Genomic DNA, 23909 nt, shown 5'->3' with positions numbered 1-23909 from the left:
CTAGTTTTTAGTTAGTAATATTGACTTTCACTTCCTTTTTAAAACTGCATAAATCTACTCCATGAAAGTACCTCTGTATGCAGCACAGGGCATATTAAAGCATAAGCAGAAGTACAGATTACATTGATATTGTTTTTTCCCCAAAGTTTCAATCGGGAAAGCCCTCCTTAGTCTCTGGTATACAAACCCAAACACGAAGCGCCACCTTGTGGGCATGATTTTGAGTTGATATATATATATATATATAGCTAACGTTATATATATATATATATATATATATATATATATATATATATATATATATATATATATATATATATATATAACTTCCATTTGCAGCCACAAAGGTGGGTGTACTTAGCTTTTGCCCCACTGTTTCTTCATTTTGGCTTTTTGTGTAACTGTGACACGATGTATTGTGTGTAGTATGTCACGTCTTGCTGTTCATCTGAGGTTATACTAAAAAGTGTTATTTTTATATTATGTCATAATGTGTAAAGTCTTAGAAATGAAATACTTCATTCCTTATGTATTTTTTATCACGACTGTCTTATTTTTTACTTTGTTGTAATCCCTCCGTTTATTTCTTGGTGTGTGCTCCATGCAGTAGTAATATCAACTTAAACTGAAAGTTTACTGAAAACGTTTTATTTTGGTTTTATTTTTTTAACCGCTGACCGGAAGTTCTGTTTGTGACATCTGCGGAAAACGTTAGCTAACTAGCTAGCTCATAATAATAAGGTGCGAGGCAGGCAAGGGAAGATTACTGTCGCTTTTAAGGGGTTTCGGATCATTTTTAAGAACCAGAAGACAGGAAACAGGGTGGATACGGTCCCGGAGGGCGTGGACACGCGTGTCATTTCTCTTAAAGCTGCCCTTTACGTGCTGCGGAACAAGCAACAAGCTGTGCTCAGACTGAATGGCCGAGGGCTTCTCAGGTAACTAATGTGCAGTTTTAATAACAGTGACTCACAGGAACCTGAAGCAGCCTAAACCGACTCTTAAATCACTCTGAAGTACTGACTTTAGCAGCTTCGCTAACAGTTACACACTCTCTTGCTAGTTGTGTTAGCTGGACAACCTTAAGCAGCCTAAACATAAACTTTTAGCTGACGCAGTTTTCTGTTCACTTGCTCTGGGTTGCTAATGTTAGCTTAGCATCTCCGAGTGATCGTGCAGTTCGTGAATGAGGTAACGACACGTGACAGCCGGGGAACTTTGAAAGGCAATAGCACGCCAGATGATGGTACGCGTTGCTATCCATAAAATCGAGAGCTTTCATGCTAATTTCAAACTCCATAGTTTCATTACTTGTACATATACTGACCTTAAGGTTTTAAATTGCACACAAGAACAGATCGTCCCCATATAGTTAAGGCATAGAGTCTGGGTTTACTCTACTCAACAGAACTCTTGATTTTGGCCATTTGACATACCGAAATGTATTTTAGGGTTTCGTAAACAAAACGGTATTGCAAACCACAAAAAATGGTCATGATAATTTTACACCGGCGGGTGCAAACATTTTTCCACATGCAGGAAAAAAAAATCTGTCTATAACATTATTTGCTCATGGCAAAATGTTATTGCACTCTTTATTTGTCCTATGCAATTTAAAATGTCATCTCATAAGTAAATAGATCACAACGATCCCCGAAATTCTTGCAAAATGACAATAAATGATGTTGTCCTGCCTAGTTTAAAGTTTTAAGTGTTTTTGCTCTAAATATATTTGATGTTGCTCATAACTTGGTTCTGTTTTCTTGTTGCAGACCCACCTGACCTCAATCCAGATCTGACGCAACATCAAACGTCACATCAGCACAAACCCAGAAGAGGCCGACCCAGACACAGCAATGACAGACACCTCAGTAACAACAGTAATGAGACCTGTCATCAGTATGGACCCTTTAATCAGGGCACTAATCCCCCTTTTAGCCATAGATCAAATTATGAAGATCATCATCGTCCTCCTTACCAAGGAGGAGATGAAGGCAGAAGGCGAGGCAGAGGAAGAGGATGGAGAGAAGGGAACAGAGGAGGTTCTGTGCCATGGCGGCAAAGACCTGGAGGTGATCCATACGGTGGCAGCAACAGATACATGAGTGGTGTCCATGCTTTTGCACATCCCATGGGTGGTGCTGATGGACCCAACTGGCGGCGAGGAAGTGCAAACAGGGATACGGAACAAACTAATGAGGACCAGGATGCCCAGGCTAAAAAACCAAGGAAGTTTAGTCAGGAGCAGCGAAAGGGAGAACATAATGGCAGTTGGAAGGAGAACAACACCACAGTGGAGGATCAAAGGAAGAGAGAAGACTCAGAGTCCCAACATGACAATAATCAGAGGAAACACACTGACCCAAAGCGACGGCAAGGACCAATCAAACCACCCAAACAACCATCACAAGAGGAGCCAGGCTCAGAGAAGGGAGCCAGTGGCCAAGATGACTCTGATCAGGGGCGAGCATCTCAGGATTCTGCAGGCAAAGGTGGAAGAGGCTCAGGAGGGAATGCTCCCCTTCAGGCCAGAGGGGGGAGAAGAGCAAACTATCAAAACTACAAACCTGGTCAGAGGAGCTGGAACAAGATGCCAAAGAGCAAAGAGACGCAGACAGGTTTGACTCTTACTTCTGTAAAATGTTGTCTGGCGATCAAATTCCCCAACTTATTTTACATTTCTATCAACGTTTTACATTTTTATATTGTTACAGTTTTGTCAGACACAAAATGTTTAATCAGAATTTATTGATTTTTATTTTTTTTTAGGAAACCTGGTTTCCTAACAAACTAACATAAGTTAGTTCAAATTTCCCCGTATTTTGCTGTTAAGTATTTCATATTCACTATATTTGCAGAAAACATTCCTTTTTGGTTGTTTTTGGAGGATTTTTTTTGTCCCTTTTTTGTAACTCTAGTTCAGTTAGTTTTAATATTGGGCCTGAAACCAATGTTTAATGTTATGTTTTATTGATTATTTTGTTTGTAAAAAGGCCAGAAAATAATTAAAAATGCAAATCAAGCTAAAAAAAAGCCCAAGCCCATGTTTTATAGTGCTTACTTAGTGTAAAAATCTTAGGATGTTTGGTTGGAAGCAACCTGAATTATTGATGAGTCTGTCAGTGAACTAAAGGACATACGAGCAGAAAGTTTTGGATAAAGCTCTGTGGGTGGAAACGAAGTATTTGTTGCCATCTTCTGAACCTCTGATCTCTTCCTCCGCAGGGTGTCTGATTGAACAGCTGTCGGAGGAGAAATACGAGTGCATGGTGTGCTGTGACGTGATCCGGGTCATGGCGCCGGTGTGGAGCTGTCAGAGCTGCTTCCACGTCTTCCACCTCAACTGCATCAAGAAATGGGCTCGATCGCCAGCCTCACAGGCAGACGGTGCGGCGTGTGAACACAGTGTTTACTCTGTGTGGGAGCATTTTAGTGTAGTCTGTGTACTCAGCATAGCGAGCTCCTAACAGTGGCTGGTACTCGGTGTTCAGGGATGGTCACTGTGACGGTAACTCGTGCAGTGAAATTCCTGCTGCTTCTGCAGTGCATTGTGTTACATTGAAAACGGAGAGGCCAAGTGGATTTCTGTTATTGTTCCCATTATGAATCTGCGCTATACAATACAACACGTCACCTTCTGTCCTTCATCATAGGAAAAAAATATAGAAAAAATGTTTTAAGCTACATTTAAGGCTAAGTGATTTTTACTTTAGTGCCACAGATGAAAACAGGATCTGAAAATGTGTGTACTGGGAAAGCACATCCTTCCCAGAGGGTGACCCTTTCATTCAGCGTTATGCAGAAAGGAAAAATGGATGCATGTATGTTAAAGTTCAGCTTTTTTGTATCAGATTCAGCTGAAGGTTGGCGCTGTCCAGCCTGCCAGAATGTTTCAATGAAACACCCGACCTCCTACACTTGCTTCTGTGGTGAGTATTTGTTTAATTCAAGCATAGATATACACCACTGCTGAGAAATGGTGATGAACTTGCTCTCGGGTTAGACGATTTAATGAAATTGTTATCATATCCCACTGACTCCTTCCCAAAGCTTCGTTACGTTAAGTTTGCCACAGAGAGTGATGGGAAGAGTTGTTCCGTTTGTTTCATTGGCAGGTAAAGTGACAAACCCTGAGTGGCAGCGTACTGAGATTCCCCACAGCTGCGGTGACATGTGTGGGAAGAAGAGAAGTGGAGTGGACTGCAACCACCCCTGCAATATGTGAGCCTTAAAAACACAAGAAAGCTGCTTCTAGCTTCAAATTACGTTATTAAAAGACGGTAGGGCTTCAGAAGTTCATCGATAACTTTTAAGAATGTATTTCTTTGTGAGGTTTGCTGTGAAACTGTTTTTATTTGATGCAATTTTTAGGTCTACTTGATGGTACACTGTGGGAGCATAAGCTGTTATATTTTAAGAGACAGATTGCATGTATGGGAGATATTTTATTTAAAGTTCACCCCAAACACTCCCTTTGTGGTCATATCTCTAAAAATACTCTTACTCGCCCCACAGACTCGTGAAGCCTTTGACAGACTGTAGTTTCTGACTGAGCTTGTTATTTCATTGCCAATAAATGTATTTTATCTGCATTTGGGGTTGGGGTCCTTGGTAGCAGATGTAAAATAAAATGGAATTCAATTGCAGACAGATTTTATAGATGACTTCAGTGGCTTCATAAACTAGTAACTCTCACTTTGCAGCCATGTTGTTAATGCTTGTGGACATTTATTTTATGTATATATATATATATATATATATATATATATATATATATATATATATATATATATCTCTAAATTAATGGGGACTGAGCCATATTTTAAATATGATTCATTACTTGGACTTATTAATGTATTACAAGGCTGGTAAGAATCCTGTCTTACCAGGTTTGGTTAGAGTAACTCGCACACCTGCTGTTCACATTTATACTTCAAACCCGTACGTTAATATGTTCTTTGTCTTCTCAGCTTATGCCACCCTGGACCTTGTCCTCAGTGTCCTGCCTTTGCAACGAAATCCTGCATCTGCGGGAAGACGAGGTACTCGACCTCTGATCACATGTGAATCTGTCTTTTTATCCTTTTGGATTTTACTTTAAATATTTCTTAATTCTAATTAAATTATGTCTCTCAAGTCAACCAGTGCGCTGCGGTCAGGCCACTGTGCTCCAATGTGACAAAGTGTGTGGTGCTGTACTCAACTGTGCTGAACACACCTGTGTGCAGGTGTGCCACAGCGGGACCTGTCAGCCATGCCAGCTGCAAGTTCAGCAGGGTGAGTCTCACTTTGGTGCAGATGAATAGCTGAATTTAGCTTATGGAACATTTTAAATGTAATGAACTCTTTTGCTGTTTTTATGGGCAGTTTGCTTTTGTGGCGTGACCGCACGGGAAGTCCCGTGTGGCACAGATAAAGCAGGATTTGATGGTTCGGGACATTTCTCCTGTGGAAAAATATGTGGGAAGTAAGTCCAACTCTTCAGCACTAATTCTGCCCATCTAAAGCTTTTATTTTGCTCCTATCACAGCCGCGTGTATTTAACTGCTCTTTTCAGGATGCTAAACTGTGAAGCCCACCGGTGTCAGCAGGCATGCCATCGTGGCCCGTGCAAGTCGTGCCCGCGCTCACCAAGCCTGGTGAATACGTGTCCCTGCGGTCAGACGCCGCTGACAAAACTCCTGGAGCTGGGTTACTCTGAGCGACGGAGCTGCTCCGATCCCATCCCCTCCTGCGGGAAGACCTGCAACAAACCCCTGGCCTGCGGCTCGAGTGGTGAGAAGAAGTGCTGTTCTGTCATGTCGAAATACTCATAGCATCAGTTAGAATTAGGAAATGATTCGAGCCTCATTAAGATTGCAAAAACAGGATCTGAAAATGTGTGACAGGTGACGCTTTTCAACAATATGTGCTGTGGCAGGAGAAAACAGGTTCTTTTCTGTCATCTGTTTTAAAGTAATATTGATAAAATGGCGATGAAGCTTTTAAAATCCAGAAGAAAGCCAGAGGAAGTTCAATGAGAAAACGGCAAACATCATGTCACTAAAGCTGAATGAATTCCTTGATCTTTCCCCTGTAAAACATCCTGTTTTTTCTTTTTATTCTCAATCTTCAACTGGCTTTTGTTTCTAAAAGAAAGCAACTGCTTTCTTCTCTGTGGCCTGTTGTACATCCTGTTTGCACAACCACATCATGTTAGGCCTGTTTTTGTTCTTGCAGCCTGACGTGAGATAATGAACTTGTGTTATTTCAGACATCATCCATCTGTGCGAGAAGCTGTGCCACGAGGGCAGCTGTGGGCCCTGCTCTCTGACCTCAACTATCAGGTGCAGATGTGGCTCCAAGACTAAGGTTTGCAGAAATATCAGCAGCTGTGTTTTTTCTCAGTTCCATATTTTTTTTTTTTTTTTTTATTTTGAAGACACTGAAGATTTGAAAGATTTCTCCTTTACTTTCCAGGAGGTCCCATGTGAGAAAATCCAAAAAGAAGGTGAGGTTTTAATAAATATGAGTATAGCCCACCCTGAGCTGCCGTCCTGTGTTTAAATCCTGACTTTTGTCTCTCCAGAGGAGCTCGTCTTCACTTGCGAGAAGCGCTGCAACAAGAAGCGCTCCTGTGGCCGACACAAGTGTGGGGAGCTTTGTTGTGTGGTGAGTGTTCATTGAATCTGGGTCAGTGTTTTCGACTTTATGCTCTCTGTTCTCACACACACATATACATTTATTTTTCTCTTTCCCTGACTGGTTCTGACCCCAATATTTTTGTCTCACCCAAACCAACTAACCATTGTTATTGTCCAGAAGAAAGTGTGTGTTAAACATAATAGCTGTTATCTCAATGAAATGCAACCATGTGACACACATGGCTGGTTTAAGTGAGATGGTCAGTGAATTCCCCATCTCGTCCTAAGTCAGAGCTGCACCCATTCAGCTCTCCTTACACACAGAGGTGTGTATGTGACACAGAATCATTGTAAACCAGCAGGATTATGTGACAGGTGCAGCAGGGATGTTACGGATGTTAGTCTGACTTTGTGCCATCTGTAGAAACAAGGTTTGTCTCAGCGGTGGGCAAACCATACCACCAGAAGAGTTATTTTTAAATAGCTCTAGACCCAAAGAGACCTGCATGGAGCATATTTTGCTTTAAAGTGAGTACTTACTTAACCAACGTATTTGTAATGTTTGGTCTGTTCAACTTAATGGTTTTACCTGCTATAACAACCAGCCCAACCCAACTTTGGGATAAAGAGTATGTCTTCTCTTATCTTCTATATTGTTATTGCTGTGTTGCCTTAATTAAGTATAAATTAGCCAATCAACATTATTAGTAATTGTAATGTTTTTTTGTTTTGTTTTTTTACCACATGTGAACAGCGGTGTGGCCCCACTTATATCTTAAGTGGGCTGCACCAGTGAAACCTCCTTTTTGTCAGTGTAAAGAACTTTAACGACAAATTTAATCCCTGAGATATTTTTAATATCAGAAAAAGCCAATTTCAAAACTGCAAATGGTGCCAAGCGGGCCATGTTTTAATCTTAGGCGGGCAGATTCTGACTCCCGGGTCCTAATGTTTGACACTCGTGCCCTAGGGAGTCATTAAATGCATATTAATTTCACACTGACTGCAATCGTCAGCTGATAGCAGCCAGTCTGTATTTGATTTATGCATAATTTAGCTTTTTAGTTAACAATTCTTAATTAGATTGAGGGTCTGGCAAATGCAAAGCCGGCAGGAAACATCTCGACACACTCGCTGCCTTTATACAGTCACGGCAAGCACTACAGGAATGACTTGCTGTGTAATTGTCCAACAACATCCAGCTGACAGACGAGCAGTGAGGAGAAACAGCCAGAATAAACAGTAATAAAGGAAATGGGTGGACATTAGTAAGAAGGAAAGAATAGTGAGGATATGTTACTGGGTTGGGATATGACTGAATTTGAAAGCTGACTTGCTTTGTAGCTCTTAATTACTTTGCATCATGCGGGGGTGACTCTACGTTTAAATTTCAGCTTGCAGCAGCCTTCTGATAAGAGTGTTTTTTGAAGCGCGTGAGGTGATGTTAATGTTTTTGTCCGTGTGTTTTCAGAGCGTGGAGCACAAGTGCTCCATGATCTGCGGCTACAAGCTCAACTGTGGCCTCCACCGCTGCCAGGAGCCTTGTCACCGTGGAAACTGTGAACCCTGCTGGCAGTCCAGTGAGTATCGAGTTCACGAGCCAAGTCTCTGAAGTACCACAGATTTATTCTGTCTCACTAATTTGAAGCTTTAGCTGTATTTTGCTTGGCGTTAAGATGCCACGAGTGTGTCACGAGTCCCACTGGGTTTTTAGGTTTTGATGAGCTGACGTGTCACTGCGGGTCCACGGTGCTGTATCCACCCATCCCCTGTGGAACGAAGCCACCCGAGTGCAAAAACGTGTGCACGAGAAGACACGAGTGTGACCACCCAGGTGGGATTTAGCTGTAGCTCCTTACATCAGGGTTATTGTAGTTTGTGTGCTTCCCAGTTAGATTTGAAAATGTTCAGTTTTAGTTCAGTTTTCTTTAGTTTCAGTGACTCAGTCTCAGTAAACATGGCCATCAAAGACTCATTTGTATGTTTTAGATAGTTTTAGTTTAGATAACCTCGGTTCACACAGCAGCTGTATCGAATAACTGTTAATATGCTCCTGACATTTGCCTCTGATTTAGTGTTTCACAACTGCCACAGTGAGGAGAAATGTCCTCCCTGCACTTACCTCACGCAGAAATGGTGCATGGGAAAGCACGAGGTAATGTTCCCCGAGCCCACTGATGGCACGACTTGTTTCCTGTTTTTGTTCTTGCAACTGAAGCGACACCCTTTTCTCTGACTCACAGCAACGCAGCAACATCCCGTGTCATCTCCAAGACATTTCTTGTGGCCTAATGTGTAATAAAACGTTGCCCTGCGAGACGCACCGCTGCAAACGCATCTGTCACCGGGGAGAGTGCCTGCCAGAAGGCGGCTGCCAGCAGCCCTGCACGCTGCCTCGTCCAGACTGCGGCCACCCGTGCGCTGCTCCCTGTCATAAAGGCAGCAGCTGTCCACGCACCACCTGCACTGCCAAGGTACAGAGCAGTGCCACTGAGAACAGCTGGACTTCCAGTGGCTCAAAAACAGGTTACAGAGTTTGTACAGATGTTCTCTGTCACATCAGGGCTTGGGTTTTTCAGCACATTTTCCCACCATCAAAAGTTCCTCCTCTCTCTAATAACTTATTTCCCTCATGCAAATGTTTAGTGAATAAATTCAGTGTCACATCTGCTCAATAGTCCAGCTGTGAACCCGCTGTTTTTGCATGAAGGCTGAGGACATGTGGCGCGGTGCTGTGTAACTGTCATAAATGGTTAACTTGGAACAAATAATAACACATCAGTGGCAGGCTTCAGACTCCAGAGGGAGGCCATTCACAGCTGCACGAATTCTTCGTGTGAACTGACCTGACCTTTTTTAATTTGCGTATTTGTGCTCTTACAGAAACACTTCTTCTCCAGGGAGGAGAAATCTAATCCTTTGTGTCGTTCGCAGGTTGCGGTACAGTGTGAGTGCGGTCGTAGAAAGGAAACCGTGGCCTGTGCAGAAGCAGCCAATTCATACCAGAGGTCAGCTCTGCTCCCATGTGTTAAGCTTTTTTTTGGTTTTATTCTAGACCTCGTTTGGCATTTCTCTTTTTGGCGACATATATATTCTGTTATAGCTGTGAAAAAAACCCTCAGTCTTCAGGCTCCTGTAAAAGCTCAGATTCAAGGAGTTCAGTGTTTTTTGAGGAGCAGCCAATCAGAAGAAAGCTGGCTTAAAGTCAGAGGAGTGTTAAAGAGCTCGTTTCAGACAGTGGATGAGCTGAAGGGCACCACCATGGCCCAGTTTAATAATAAGTAAAGATTATATTAGACTGTGAATGATGCAAAGCTACTAATGTAGCATCTAGGAATAAAATTAGAATTTGAAACGAGCAACATTTATCCGATATTTTTGGTTTTGTTGTGCAGGTATGCTGCCATTGCCATGGCCAGTAAGCTTTCGGACATGCAGCTCGGTGACTCCATGGATATCGGCCCGCTGATCTCTAAGAAAGAGCTGAAACAGACGAGGTAGAGTGGTGCAGGGAATTAATGATTTAAAGCTCGAACCAGAGGTGTCAAACTCAAGATGTGAAACATTTGCTGAACAGGATGTTCGAGCTTAATTATTTCAAGATTATTTGAACAACAGGCGAGTCCTTATGTGTGATGGCCAAGATGCAGCTCTTGTTTGAAAGTAATTATGTAAATAATTTCCTGGAGAGGGCCAGATTTCGTTCTTTAATCCATTCAGTGGATTACTTTGAACTGCAGCTGAGGTGTGAAAAGCAGTCATCCTAGAAATGCGATGCTTTCTCAGGCTCGAGTGCGATCAAGAGTGCGCCACTTTGGAGAGGAACAGGCGCTTGGCGGAGGCGTTGCAGATCGACTCGTCTTCTGACCCCTTCAACGTTCGCTCCACCTCTGCGTACAGCGACAGCCTCAAAGACGACGCCAGGTCTGATATCTGTTTTACTCCACGGTGACGGTTATGTGACGCCATGTTTGGGTTAATATTCAAAGTCAGAGGGAGCGCTGCACTGAAACTGCAACTCTGCTCTGCTTGCGTTTCAGAAAAGACCTGAAGTTTGTCACAGAGGTGGAAGAGGAGATCAACAATCTTGTAGAGCTTGCTAATAAGGTACGATCTGTATTTGAGTCTCCTTTTCCTGTTTAGGGGTGAGGTGTTATTTAAGAGCTCTAATGTGATGTAATGCTCCATCTGGTGGAGAATCTGGGAGACTGCTGTAGTCCCAAGTTTTTAGTGGTGAAGCATTTTACTGAGTCACTCGCATTAGTCAGTATATTTGCATTCAAGTCAGTGCAGCATTTGTACATAATTACCCCATAAAACATTTTGTTTTAAACTGAACTTTAACCCTAAGTTTTTTAATTTTTGAAACTTTAATGATCATTAATATAACATGTATATCATGTTCTTTCTAGTTAATTAATGTCATTTGCTCCGTTTAGCCACGATTTCTTTATATTTTTGTTGTTTACTGCTAAGGGATATAATTAGTAAAACAGCTGGGCTTTAAGCTTAATGTGAGAAATACCTTATTTATCCCAAACTTTGGTAAAAAGCTGTTAGAGCAGCCAAAACATTAAACACAGACTCTAGCTTAAATAAAGTGGAGTAGACGAATAAAATAAAATGGCATGATGTAACAAAATACCTCAATGTACAAACTACAGAGAAGAGAGGAGATAAATTTAAGAAAAGGGAAAAGATAATATGAAATTTAAAAATAAAAGTTTTAATTTGATAAGGTAAAATGTATAAAATAGAGTAAAACACTGTATAATGCATATGGAGCACTTAATAAGTAAACCTTTAATGAAGGTTAAACATAAAAACATAATAATAATAAAAGAAATCAATAAATGGATTAAGTACAATAAGTCTAAAAATAATATATGATGATTTAAAATAAACATGTAAATAAAATGCAAGAAAAGGTCAAAATTAGGAAGAATCTCAATAAAATTCAGTGACATGCTATATAAAAAGTTTCGTAAAATACAGTAGGGGGCTTAGTATTAAAAAATTAAAAGAAAATGAAGGTTTTAAAAAGTAAAACTATTAAAATACAAAAATATGTTATGTTTAAAGTGGCTCTGTTGAGCACACGAGCTCAGTATTGTTGCTTGCCATTTGAAGCGGAAAGTCTGGATTTTTATGGAATGGCTCCTCAAGTCGGATTTCCAACTCAGGAAGTTGGAGAACCCCCACCAACCCCGACTTCACAATCCAAGATGGCAGCAGTGTGTAAATATCAGTAAAAGTGTAAAACCTAGGAGGCAGTAGTAGGTAATGTGTACTATCACAGTGTTTGTGTATTTGTGACTTGCTAAATAAGCTGAGCACTGAGCGCGCTCCATCCAGAGCTGCAGCCGGTGTTTAAACGGCTTTATCACAAGTGATGGATGAATGGCTCTGGTTTGTTAAGGAGCAAAACAAAAAACTTTTCTTTTATTTATTACAAATGATTGATTATTACTTTTATTACTATCATTTCTGATCCGCATGGAGTCATTAAACTTGGTGTCAGCCCGAGGTGGAGACAGTGCCCTTTACGGCTGTGTCACTAACAGCTTATTTAGCTTCATTATTTTGTGCCCCAGTTGTTGTATTTTCAGCTCTTTTGTCACAGTTTCCAAGCTCAAATAAGCGAGTAGGAGACTTCTCGGGCAGGTGGAAACGTCTCCACGTATTTATTTATTTCTTCCAGTCCTCTGTGATTCACCGAGGCTCTCTGAGAGACCGACATTACTGCTTTGATTTCTTTTCCAAAGGACTTGTTTATTACTTAGCTGAGCCTCTTTTTGGAACGACGGGTCATGAATGAAACCTTTTTCTGCCCGGGAGTCAGCTTAGTGAAATGTTTTATCTTATTTTCTCAAGGCATGTTGTGCTGACTTCACTGATTTCATTTTTTGGGCTCTTTCTTCCCTAAAAAAACGAGTTATTAAATCTACTCCTCTGCTTAAATTTTGCTAAAATCCCCTCCAACAGCCCTCTGGCAAAGAAAGCGATTCAGTTTTGTACCAGCTGTTGTTCTCTTTTACTCTGAAAAGTCAGGTCAAATGTGCCTACTGACCCGTCTATATAAAATAGGCCACGCGTGCACTACAAGCTCAAAAGTACATGGACGCTTCAACTCGTATGTATAGACATTAAGCTGCTGCTGTAACAGCCTCCACTCTTCTCCCTAAACCTTTCACATGATTTTTTTGGGACCTGCCTGCAGGGATTTGCTCCCATTCAGCCACAGAAACATCAGATAGGGCAGCACAGATGTTGACAGACATGAACTGGATCACAGGCCAGTTCATCCCAAAGGTTTTGGATCTAAGCCCCCCACCAAATTTAAAAGAAAACAAACACATTTCTTTATGGATGTGACTTTTGGGCGTGAAACAGTCACGTTGAACCAGGAGGATCCCAAACAGTGAGGACAAGGCTGAAAGTATTTATGAAAGTGATAGATTTGTATCACTTCATACCAGAGGTCAGCTCACAAAACGTGATTTGTACTCACGTTTGTAGTTTGGAGCAAAGTTATTATAGTAAAGTTATATTAAAACAAAATAAAAAGTTTGTTGTCCTCAAATCAGCAAATAAAATAAAAAGTAGTGTTTGCTAAAAAAAATAAAATAACAATGAGATAATACTTGAAAAAGTGATTTTAAAAAAAGCAAAACAAGTATTTTTATTTTGTGATTTTATTTATTTATACAAAAACAGACATTAAAAGTTAGCATTGTTTTTAAGATGCATTATATCAACACAAATATAAAAAACAGAAATAAAACAGAAAACGGCATGTACAGTAAAATGGAAACATTGAAGGATGATGATAGTAATAAGACAGTAATAAGACCCATTCCAATGATCAGATGTGTTTTTATTCCCGGTGGCAAAGTGTTTCAAATTTGTGGACCTTTAATTTTAAAAGAGGACCGACCAAATGTTCTTTTACATTTGGTAACATACAATCTCATTAAATGCTCCCCTTGTGGTTGCAGCTTTACCTGCTAGAGTGACTGAATTGGGGCCATTTAAAAGCCAAGAAAACATGAAAAATCCAAGCGCAGGATGTTTCGCAGCTGGACAGATGTGTTAATGATGTGCTACCCTGCTAGCGAAGCTGCTCCACTGCCTGTCCGGTAAGCGGTGCAGAGAGTAGTCGGGGTTATCGATGATAGATGACGGTTTGTTCAGCGACATCCTCGCCACCTCTGATTCAACAGCTTGCAGCCAATCGCAGAGCCAGCCTTCCCGATCAGTTAATTCAGTCTGCTCGTGATATCAGCAGACCACAGCAAAGTACGCTGAGCTCCCCACAATCGTTATGAAATGGAGCCTGTTAATCCCCTTCTTGTGTACAGCCTGTGCAGGAAATGTCCTTAACTAAACACAACCAGCCCGAGGAGACTGTGGTGCATGTGAACATCATGTTTGTTGAGACTAGTGTGTCTGTGGGACTGTGAGTCAGCTGCCTTCACTGTGTCTGGACTCTTATACCTGAAGCACTTGCATTTTGCTCCTGAAACACAGACTCCCTGCTTATTAATTCTCAGTTTTGTACATGTAGTACACTGAAACATGCAGGCATCTCTCTGTTCATAAATGCCTACTTTCATAGCAGCGTTTGGTTATGCACTATAGATGAAAATATTGGGGGGGAATTTTCCACAGTCGTTAAAAAACAGATTGAGCCGACCGGATGAGCCTGAGAGAGCCTGCTCCAAAAGCACCGTCACCCCTGGATTTCAAAGAAGAGTGTGGAGCATTTAAAAGACCCTGATCACATGATCAGACCAGGCTATTATAGACTGCTATTATAAGGTCACAGCGGGTCCATTATGTAGCTAGTTGTGTAGGGCTTTATATGCAATTAATAAAATCACATGATTAGAGAGGCTGACTGCTGTGGTAAGGTCTCAGCAGGTCATCAGCTGGCACTGAGGTTAGAAGAGGCAGGAAATGGAGGGTGGAGAAAAGCGGTGGAGGTGGTGGAAACGCACTTGAGACAAAAGGCACTGGTGGTCACCGTGGTGATGGGTACACAAGGTCTGGGCTTGTTCCCAAAGAGCCAGGTCTGGTCAGAAAGGTCCAATGCAACAGAGCCATGAAATAAAGTCCAAGCAGGTGTAGAGGTGGAGAACGTGAGCAGTGGTGGAGCTCTGATAGCAAGGAGCATGGACAAGATGGGAGGGGACCCTCCAGCGCAGGGTCACCTGGGCACACTTCCTGTCCAACTTGGCTCTGGACAAGTTTCCGTCTTCTCTGCAGCTGCCCAAAGGCTCTGACAGACAGCCGCTATCTGTGGCATTACGACCAGGTGCTGAAGGCGGTGGCTAAGAGTTTTAGCTTCAGCCATCAGCACCAGCAAACACCATCATGCTTTAAAGAAGACTATATCCTTTGTGAAACCTGCTGTTTTCCTGTTTCTTTACTCTTTGCCGCTTAACTACTCACACTCGCTCTCTCTATTTTCTCGGCCGTCTTCAGCAGACAGTTCAACTTTTTCACCTGTTTTCAACTCATGATTTCCACTACACGGCATTTTCCCAGGAAATGTAACTTTTTCTAGTCTCACAATAAATGTTTGATTTTTGCAGTGAATGAAAGAAGCTTCGAAATGTGAGATTTTAAAAATTCAAATGCTACCAAGGTTCTTAGCAGGAGATATATTTCTTTAATTAACAGGGATAGCGCCTGTTAATGGACATCAGAAACTATAAGATGTGAACGGGCTAGACTGAAGCAAAACTGCTCCCAGCCCAGGTCAGATCAGACTTCAGTGAACAAATATGTACAGGAACACAACAAAAACGTCACACAGAAGTGAGTTATAAGTGGTCGCAGACCTGCTCTTTACTGCTATTGGTAATAATGACGGTGAGGGGGTCGATATAAGGACTAACATACACAGACATACCACTAAAAATAAACCCCAAAACTAAATTAAGCGCCAGATTAGACTTTTCTTTGTTTGCCTCGTTTCTGTCTTGTGACACTTAAAACAAAGCAGTGTTATTTAAGGCCTGAAGAAGAGATAAGAAACCAAAACAACAATCAAAGAAAGTCTGGTAAAATAAAAAAAATCTGTATTTGTGATTCTTCCCTGTCATCTTGTGACTGCAGACTTGAGCTGCGACCTTTTAGAGGTGCCCGACATCACCACGAATGCGGCTTTGTAGCTGAAATGCAACTAAACATGCGAAAAGCGAGCATGACCGTAGCCTTATGAAGCATCCGTTTCTGCAGGGAAAGCAGTCGAAGAGGAGCCACTGTTTCCCGCCGATGAACCGAGAGCATCGGAAGATCATCCACGAGCTGGCCGAGGTCTACGGCGTGGAGAGCGTGAGCTACGATAACGAGCCCAAACGCAACGTGGTCATCACGGCTCACAAGTGAGAGCGCGACTAAATATACGAGCGCCGTTATCATAGATGAGAAATGCGGTAATCGTGGAGTCGAGGATGTGCCTGTGTATCTTGTTTTGTTTTGTTTTTCTCGCCCAGGGGGAAGTCGGCCTGCCCGAACTCAACCCTGACTTCACTGATAGAGCGAGAGACAGCTGCACGGGCTCCTCCTCCCATCGCTCATATCAAACAGCACAGCAGCAAGTAAGTGTTAATCTGTGGTTAGAGAGACTCTTCTATACGACTCCAAAAATGTCCTTAAACAACACTCGGAGACGGACTGTCTTACTTTCATGCTGCTGTTTGTTAGTGTCTTTCGCTGCCTGCTTGTGATTCTTCTTTTTGTGTTTTCTCATCAATTAATCTCCTGCCAGGTCTGCCGGTGGAAGCACCTGGTCGAAGATGGTTAAAGAAGAGCCCGCGATCGATTATTTTGACGTCCAGGACTGAAAGTAAAAACAAATCTTCTGCCAAAAAGTCCAAAACTCGTTTCATTTGCATTCATCTGAGACCAATAATCATAATTTCTCTGGCTTCTTGTTGATAAAAAATAAATGTTTGGAAATATTTCAAAGCTGCAATGGTCTCTGGGGAACTCTCACTCTTGTTATATGTGGGAGGATGAATTGAGCCCTTGAATTTTGACATTAAAGTCCATGAAGACTTTCCCTGTTTGAAAAGCTCCTGCGTGTTTTCTTTGCCTCCCTGGTATGCGTTTTAATAAAAAGCGAATTCTTCCCTATTTAATGGGTGCAGATGTTGATATGAAATTTAATACATCGGCTCCAGAATATCTCCGATGTCCACATTAGGTGCTCTATCGCTTACTCAGGGTTAAGTCTGTATGGCAGGGATGTGTTGTTGTTCTTTCTGCAAGGCTTCAGGAGGGCGGGTGGGTAAGAGTCAGTGGGCTGCATTGCATAAAGAAAGCTTTGCTCCAAACACAACTATGACCCAGATGTGGCGCTGCACTTTGTGAAAACTCTTCCTGGGTAAAACGTGAAGGCACTCGGAGGTCGAGCTGATGCAGCAGGATGTGTGTCGTAGATGAGATGAGAGCGTAGATCCTGTTCTCCAGCTAATGGACTGTTTCACCCACTGCTGCGGCCTGTGAGGTTAGGATGCTGAGTCAGGCAGACTCCAGCACTGAGTGGACACTACAGGATGGACACTCTGTGTTTGCCGACTTAAAGGTTCTCATTGATTAAGGCCTCTCCTCTCTATAGGTACATGCTAATGGATTTCAGGATACTAACCAGCTTTCTGTACAGATGTTCTCATTTTATTTTATCACCTTTATTTAAGCAGGAAATCCCACTGAGGTCAAATCTCTTCCACAGTGGAGACCTGGCAGCCGCATAAATAAACACAACATGATGGATAACATGACAACTCACATTTTCTCCATAACTATATTTGTTTAAATTCAATAATATCTTTTTTTCTTGTAAGGGCTTTTCAAGATTTTTTTGCATCAATGACATTTGGAAAATACACATTTAGGTGTTTACTTCTACACATGTTGTCAAATTGGTGCATAAACAATGACTTTTAACACATTTAGAAATGAAGGAAGCTCACGAGATGAATAAATGTTCCTTTAATGTTAGTAAGCAAGTGGGAGAAGATTTGTTGCTGTTGTTTATAATTTATACTCTAGTTTTTTTGTAAATTTATGCTTATCCAACAAAATCTTTAAATCAAAATCTCAGATTATTAACTGAAAGTTGTTTTTGTCCTTTTTTTGTTGTTGTCAGTTTCAAGTTATCTTCTCAGCGTTTTAAATTTGTCTCAGACCAACCACGAGTTAGCGTTATTAAGTTTTGTGAAAATGACCTGAAATTTTGAGTTGCACATGTCAAAATAAATAAATAACCCCAGTGCGTAATATTAATGTACAATGGTATATTTACTGATGAGAGATTTTTAATGAAGTGGTCAGAGCAAGACTGTCCTGGGTTTGAATCCACCGCCTGGCTCTGTGCAGTCCAGCTTTCTCCCACAGTCCAGAAACATCCATGTTTCATTAACTGGACCTAACTGGTTCGAAATTGGCCAATGGGTGATAACGGGTAATTTATGTGTTAACTTTACTACTCTTGAGTCAAATTAGTACTCATTCACTGACAAAATTCAACATTTAGATATTTGAACAAGTGGAGTCTGGTTTCATGATGTTGCTCTTTACATTTTTCACTTGTCCACTTCAGCAGCACCTGCATACACCAAACTATTCAATTATTTTTTCAAGTTTCAAGGTTATTCATTTATATAGCACTTTTAAAAACAACAGTTGTTGACCAAAGTGATTCCTTTCAATCCTGAAGGTTTCTTTTTTTTAATTTTTTTTTTCCCCCATCCTGAGTTCCAGAGTAGAAACACAGCAGGAATAGACTTTTTCTGGCAGTTGTCTGTATTTCGTGATTCATGAAGTGATAAAAAGATATTCCTAATATGTCAGCAAATACCCCTTTTCCACATAAGTGCCAGTGTTCAATCTAGAACTGGTTCCATGCATCCTTAGCCTTAAAAGGACCATTACCAGTGCCAGAAACCTGGCACCAGCAGACTGCTGGGCCACATAGTTAAAACCACTGACACCAGTAGCTATGGGAGAGGCTGCGGATTCAGGTCACAGATGATTTTCTTTACCCTGCTCCATAATAACCAGGACTCAGGCAGAACTGCTGCTAAATATAAAACTATATTATTTATGCTGGCTTTATCCACTTTATGCAAACGAGTGCATATTTACACAGACAGTCCCCAATCTGCAGACACAATTCTGATTTTTGCACGCATTTCTAGTTTTGTTTAAATCATTTTTCATGAATATTTTACAGCTCAAATGAAGCTAGTAGAACAAAACGTTTGGTAATAATTACACAGAAAGTCCAATATTATAAAGAATCAAGTTCAAAAGTCAGAGGTAAGAGCCGGACAATGAGCTGCCACAGTATATCCACCACGTGTTATAAATCTGGCTCATTTCATTCATAAATCTTCACTCTGGCACTAAAAAAAATGTGTGAAGTGATAACTTGTAACTGCCGCGTGAAGCATTAGTAAATTATCCATTAAAGCAGCAATTAGCCACAACTTAACAGCCTCTTTATCGACGGCTCCTCATTAGAAAGTGGAACAGATCTCTCGGTTAGGGAGCTGGTGGTGCTGCTGCTCCTTTGTTGCTGTAGTGCACCGGGTTTATCCCCCCCCCTCATCCCGCCTCCCTCCCTTTTGTTCCTGCACTGCATTTACATGTACAGCATGTGTTTGGAGCAGGATAACCTGAAATCATTTCACTGTGCGCTTTGGGTTAAATAAAAATCTTCCCTTCCTCCCTTAAAATAAAAAATGAAAAAAGAGAGAGAGCGAGAGATGAGGATAATTTGATGACACTCCCTGCCACTGGTAATTTTTCATTATATCGACTCTCCAGCAGAGACCGCGCCTGCGCTCCTGCTCCCTTCCGAACAAGGCTTCACCAATCCTGGCTCTGGCTCCATCCCCGGCTCGGCGTCCCACAGGCCAGCGCTAATAAGTCGCCTAGCTGTCCAGTAATGGGGGAGTGATCGAGGGGGGAGACGCTTGCTGCTGTGTGAAAGCCCGTGAGGAAGTTGAGGGGAGAAAAGCAGCTCCACGCCGCGCCGGACCGGACAGCTCCACAGAAACACATCCTACAGTTGCCGTTGTTGAGTAGCCCTTAAAAAAAGAGAAAAGAAAAGAAAAAAGGGAAGAGAAAAAAAGCGCACAGTGATGGAGAGAAAGGTATGGATGACGCTTATGCTACCTCGCGATACGTTAGCGCGGTTTGTTTTATTCCCACAGTGAGTCTCCGCTGCTCTGCCAGCCGCATCCACCATTAAAACTACTCTTTATGCGTTTAGGCTTCATCCTGTAGGCGCAGTCGGATTAGTGCGCACCGGAGTTTTTTACCTCGTCTCGCTTCAATTTATTGTGAGCCTCAAAAAACAGAGAGAAGAGAAAAAAACAGGGGAAACTGCAATTTCCACCTCGTGGTGATTTTAGCCTCGGTGTACAAATGTAGCGTGATGTGGTTGGCAATATTTAAGGGGGGCACTGTAGGCTCTCTCTCAGCCTGTCTGCATCATCACAAGGCACAGTGTGTAGTTGCAGCACCTCACCCTCCTCCACCTCCACCTCCCACCCCCTCCCTTGTTTTTTTTTTCGTTTTTTTTTGCAGCACACGCAGACACCAGGCAGCTCGGCTTGTTAACCTTGACTGGTGTGAGAAACAGACACTTGAGGAGTAATAGATGGGATGCACGGCGAAGCCCCTGCCATCCTCTCGCCTTCTTCTTCTTTTTTACGCATGCCTTTAATCCATTACCCCTCCCTCCTCCGTCCCCCCCGTCACCCCGTTTTGAAACAACAATATAATGTGCTGTTGCTTCTCTAAGTGTGTCCGGTGCAGGGGGGAGAAAGAAGAAAGTTTCAGTTTCACTGTGTTAATCTTCTGGCAGTCTGCGGTGCACTCAGGAGCAGGGGGGGATTTGGGGGTGTACAGCTGCTGAAGCCAGATCTGCTTCTGCTGATCCCAAGGAAAATCTAATTTTTATATTAAAGCTGCAGTCAGCAACATTTCATCTGGAGGAAAAATAAATTCTCTATTTTTTGAGGAGAGTCTGCCAACATAGTTAAGGCATTCACCTCTATGCAGCTTAGAGTGAAATAATTGATGCTATCTGGCTTAGGACAGTTACCACTCCCACGTTTGTCTCTTAAATGTGATTCAAGTTACCTGAAGGTGGTTTATATTGCAAAGTAAAGATAAAAACCCAAACTGTCAGATGATTCTTTATGAGCAAGCACTTGGCGACTGTGGGGAGGAAAAACTCCCATTTAACAGGAAGCCTGTTGGCCTGTCTTAATATGGATGCTGGAAATGTCCTAAAATATCGAACTGTTCCTGAATCTTCTGACCGCTTTTCTTTGAGAAGTTTGCACATTCTCGCTGTGCCTTTGTTTATCTCAGTGGTTCTCAAACTGTGGGGTGGGCCCCAAGGCACTGCAGGTAGACGTGGATGGCCAGGTGATATATATTGCAGGGTGAACCTATATAAAGAAAGAGTTTGTCCTCTGTATCACTAAAATTTATCTGGGATCTTTATTTTAATAATTGATAAAAATGTTGCATGCTCTGTTATTTTTAGCCTCAGTAGCAGCTGGCCTGTCAGAATTAGTTTGAAAATACTGGGGTAATTGGTGATTCTACATTGGCTGTAGGTGTGGTCAGTGTAGCACACGTTACAAAGGTTAATGTGGTGGGTAGTGTAGATTAATTGGAGGGATCAATGAGAGAGCAAAAATGGGTGTAAATGCCACTTTATTCTATTCCAAAAAGATTTTACATACATGTTATTTTTTTCTTTTTAAGCTGTACAGATTTCAAGGTGCATGCTGCTGTTTCCACCTGCCCTCAGGCTTCAAGCTAATCTTAGCCAGAGACATTATATAAGGAGGAGACAGGGTACACAAAGTATAACATCCAAGAGGAAAACGCTTGGAAAAACATATTTTGGGGCCAAAGTTTGCATGTTTTTCTGGCTGCGACTTGCTTCTAAAAGGTCTGTCACTACCTGATTTGTTTTACACATGTGCAAAACTTTATGTACTTCCTGTCATCACAGCAGATTGCAACACATTAGAAAGACTGGTTTTCTTGAAGGTGTTGGGTTAAAATTAGTCTCCTGCTGTTGCCAGATGTCTGTGTTCTCATCTATATCAATGCTGTAACGCTCTATACTTCATATTTTTGCTTTTTTCGCGTATCTTTTTAAGTAGATTTTTCTCTGTTAGTATGTTTTATTTATTTAGTTTTTTTTTTTACAGTTTGATGAATACTTACACAGATGTAATTAATTTTTCATACTTTGTGTTTTGTTTTTTTTTTAAAGCCAACATTCTTGTTCATGGAGCACAAAACCAGCTTCATAGAAATTCTTTATTTGCTTAATTAGATCCATATATTAACCAAAACCAGAAAACAATGTGCCTTTTTTATACAGAAAAAAGCTCATCTTCTATGTAATAACTAGTTAAATTAAATATATATTTAAATATAAATTTCTTTGAAACACTTCTACAAACCCTTTTATCTGCAGCAGTTATGCAGTGTATTTGTCAAGACTTTTATTGTGAAAGGAAGCAGCGTAGTCCTTTTTGCATGTGCTTAGAGAAAATTGAGTACGTATTAGAGATGGCACGATACCACTTTTTTATGTCCGATACCGATACCGATACCAACAAAACTGTTTTTTAAATATCTTGCTGCATTTTGTATAAGTTCATACTCAAGTTTAAAACAACAACTACACTAAAGCTATTCTGTTATACCTATATGCAAAAAAAAAATATTTCATAGTTCAGCAATACTGATCAATCTAATAAACTTAAACCTACACCATCCTCCCTATTCTGGTATTTTAAAGAGTACTTAGCGTAAATATTAAGCAACCTAACTAATAGGGTTCCAACTCCCAGCAACAACAAAAATAAATAAATAAAAAATAGGGAACCACCCCTCACACTCCACCTCATGATGCTTAATCAACGTAATCAACCTTAATTTGATGCAGTGTGAAAAAAAATGCACAGAAATCAATTATTTTTCAAGAAATATTAAATAGATTCAACATCTTTCTTCAACAAAATTGCAGACTGCACAGATGGTACCTTCCCAAAGGAAAAAGTACTATAGCTTAATAGGGTATATATATTAGACTTAATAGTCACTATATACAGTAATGGACTTCTATTCATTTTACATCAAATTAAAACTTTGGGTGTAAGATTCGGATAATTATTTATTAAAAGCTAGACATTTTAAATGAGAATAAGAAAGAAAAGTATGTCTTTGTGCCCCCTTTTCCCTGTTAATGCCCTATCGCCCCCCCTGGCTAAACTTTGCTAGATCCGCCCCTGCACAGTTACCAGCCGTCAGCTACGTAGAAAAAGATCCTCGAGTAGAAAGTAATATTAAATAAATTCTAACAACAGATTTTCAAGCTTAAACGTGCTGCTGTTGTTCAGCCGCTGGTTTCCTCTTTCTGGTGCAAAGTGGGCCAAAAGCAAACTAGAGACACGGACTCGCGACAGAAAAGCCGATCAGCTGATCGTTAATCAGTTTCATGATTGAAGTAGCAGCCAGAAGAAGCAGTCGCTCCATATATGTTTGGTAAGCTTAACGCAGGAATGCTTTACAAACATTCAGAGATGGACTTACACACTTGCTTTACTTCTCTCGGGGATAACTTTGTCGGAGATGAAATGCCGGGTTGCTAGCGAAGCTCCACATGCTATCCAGACCACCGACAGGTCCCGCATGCCACAGCCGCTCTATCACGTGATGCATACTGCTCCGACGTGCTAACGTTCTGAGGTGAGTTACGGCATGTTGCAAGTTTTGTGAGGTGCTTTCGTGATATTTAATGGATCGGATTAAATTTTTTATTTTTCTCCGATATCCGATCCAGTAATTTAGGTCAGTATCGGACCGATACCGATACGTAATATCGGATCGGTCCATCTCTAGTACGTATCGAGCAGCAATGCGGCATCAGTTTTGGCTGAAGTTGTAGTTTTATGGATTAATAGCCAAGCATACAGTCACTGGCAAAATCTTTGGATAAACGTGTTGAGCTGCTTGTTAACGCAGAGATTTAATTAGCCAATCACATGGCAGCCACAGTCAAGAGGAAGTTCACACTGAGCATGAGGGAGAAAGGTGGTTTATGTTTATGGCAGAAGAGCATCTCTGAACCTTGAAGCAGATGGGCTATAGCAGCAGAAGACCGCTCTGAGTGCCCCCCACTGTTAGCTATGAACAGCTGGTCGTGGCACACAGCTGCCCCTCCCTTAA

At 41.4% G+C, this 23909-nt stretch overlaps 2 protein-coding genes across 2 annotated transcripts in view; both read left to right on the top strand.

Annotated features, from left to right (window-relative positions):
• Positions 1–687: 687 nt before the first annotated feature.
• Positions 688–16707, top strand: nfx1 (nuclear transcription factor, X-box binding 1). Its single transcript, XM_085286900.1, has 23 exons — positions 688–938; positions 1773–2618; positions 3226–3387; positions 3852–3929; positions 4116–4221; positions 4971–5042; positions 5138–5277; positions 5368–5467; positions 5558–5775; positions 6254–6351; positions 6460–6490; positions 6569–6651; positions 8095–8203; positions 8338–8457; positions 8699–8778; positions 8867–9097; positions 9558–9631; positions 10019–10120; positions 10410–10547; positions 10664–10730; positions 15870–16015; positions 16127–16231; positions 16402–16707. The coding sequence occupies exons 1-23, from the start codon at positions 920–922 to the stop codon at positions 16475–16477; spliced, it is 3201 nt and encodes a 1066-aa protein (XP_085143026.1). The 5' UTR covers positions 688–919; the 3' UTR covers positions 16478–16707.
• A 2691-nt stretch (positions 16708–19398) lies between these two features.
• smarcd3b (SWI/SNF related BAF chromatin remodeling complex subunit D3b) overlaps positions 19399–23909 on the top strand; it is a 63865-nt gene continuing 59354 nt past the window's right edge. The window contains exon 1 of the mRNA XM_085286903.1: positions 19399–19795. Within this exon, the coding sequence (XP_085143029.1) occupies positions 19784–19795 (12 nt within the window). The 5' untranslated portion in view covers positions 19399–19783. The remainder of the gene's footprint in view (positions 19796–23909) is intronic.

The sequence above is a fragment of the Mchenga conophoros genome, linkage group LG9 (assembly GCF_057382185.1).
Source record: "Mchenga conophoros isolate Kocher_MC1m ecotype Shallow Benthic linkage group LG9, M_conophoros_male_GT1.1, whole genome shotgun sequence".
Lineage (NCBI taxonomy): Eukaryota > Metazoa > Chordata > Actinopteri > Cichliformes > Cichlidae > Mchenga > Mchenga conophoros.
Note: the sequence above shows the minus strand (reverse complement) of the source record. Positions and strands in the feature narration are given on the sequence as shown.

Bases quoted from the DNA above. Each gene is read 5' to 3' on its own strand.
- nfx1 (XM_085286900.1), top strand. The intron at 3,930-4,115 runs GTGAGTATTTGT...TTTCATTGGCAG, and splicing joins CTCCTACACTTGCTTCTGTG to GTAAAGTGACAAACCCTGAG. The intron at 10,121-10,409 runs GTAGAGTGGTGC...ATGCTTTCTCAG, and splicing joins AAAGAGCTGAAACAGACGAG to GCTCGAGTGCGATCAAGAGT.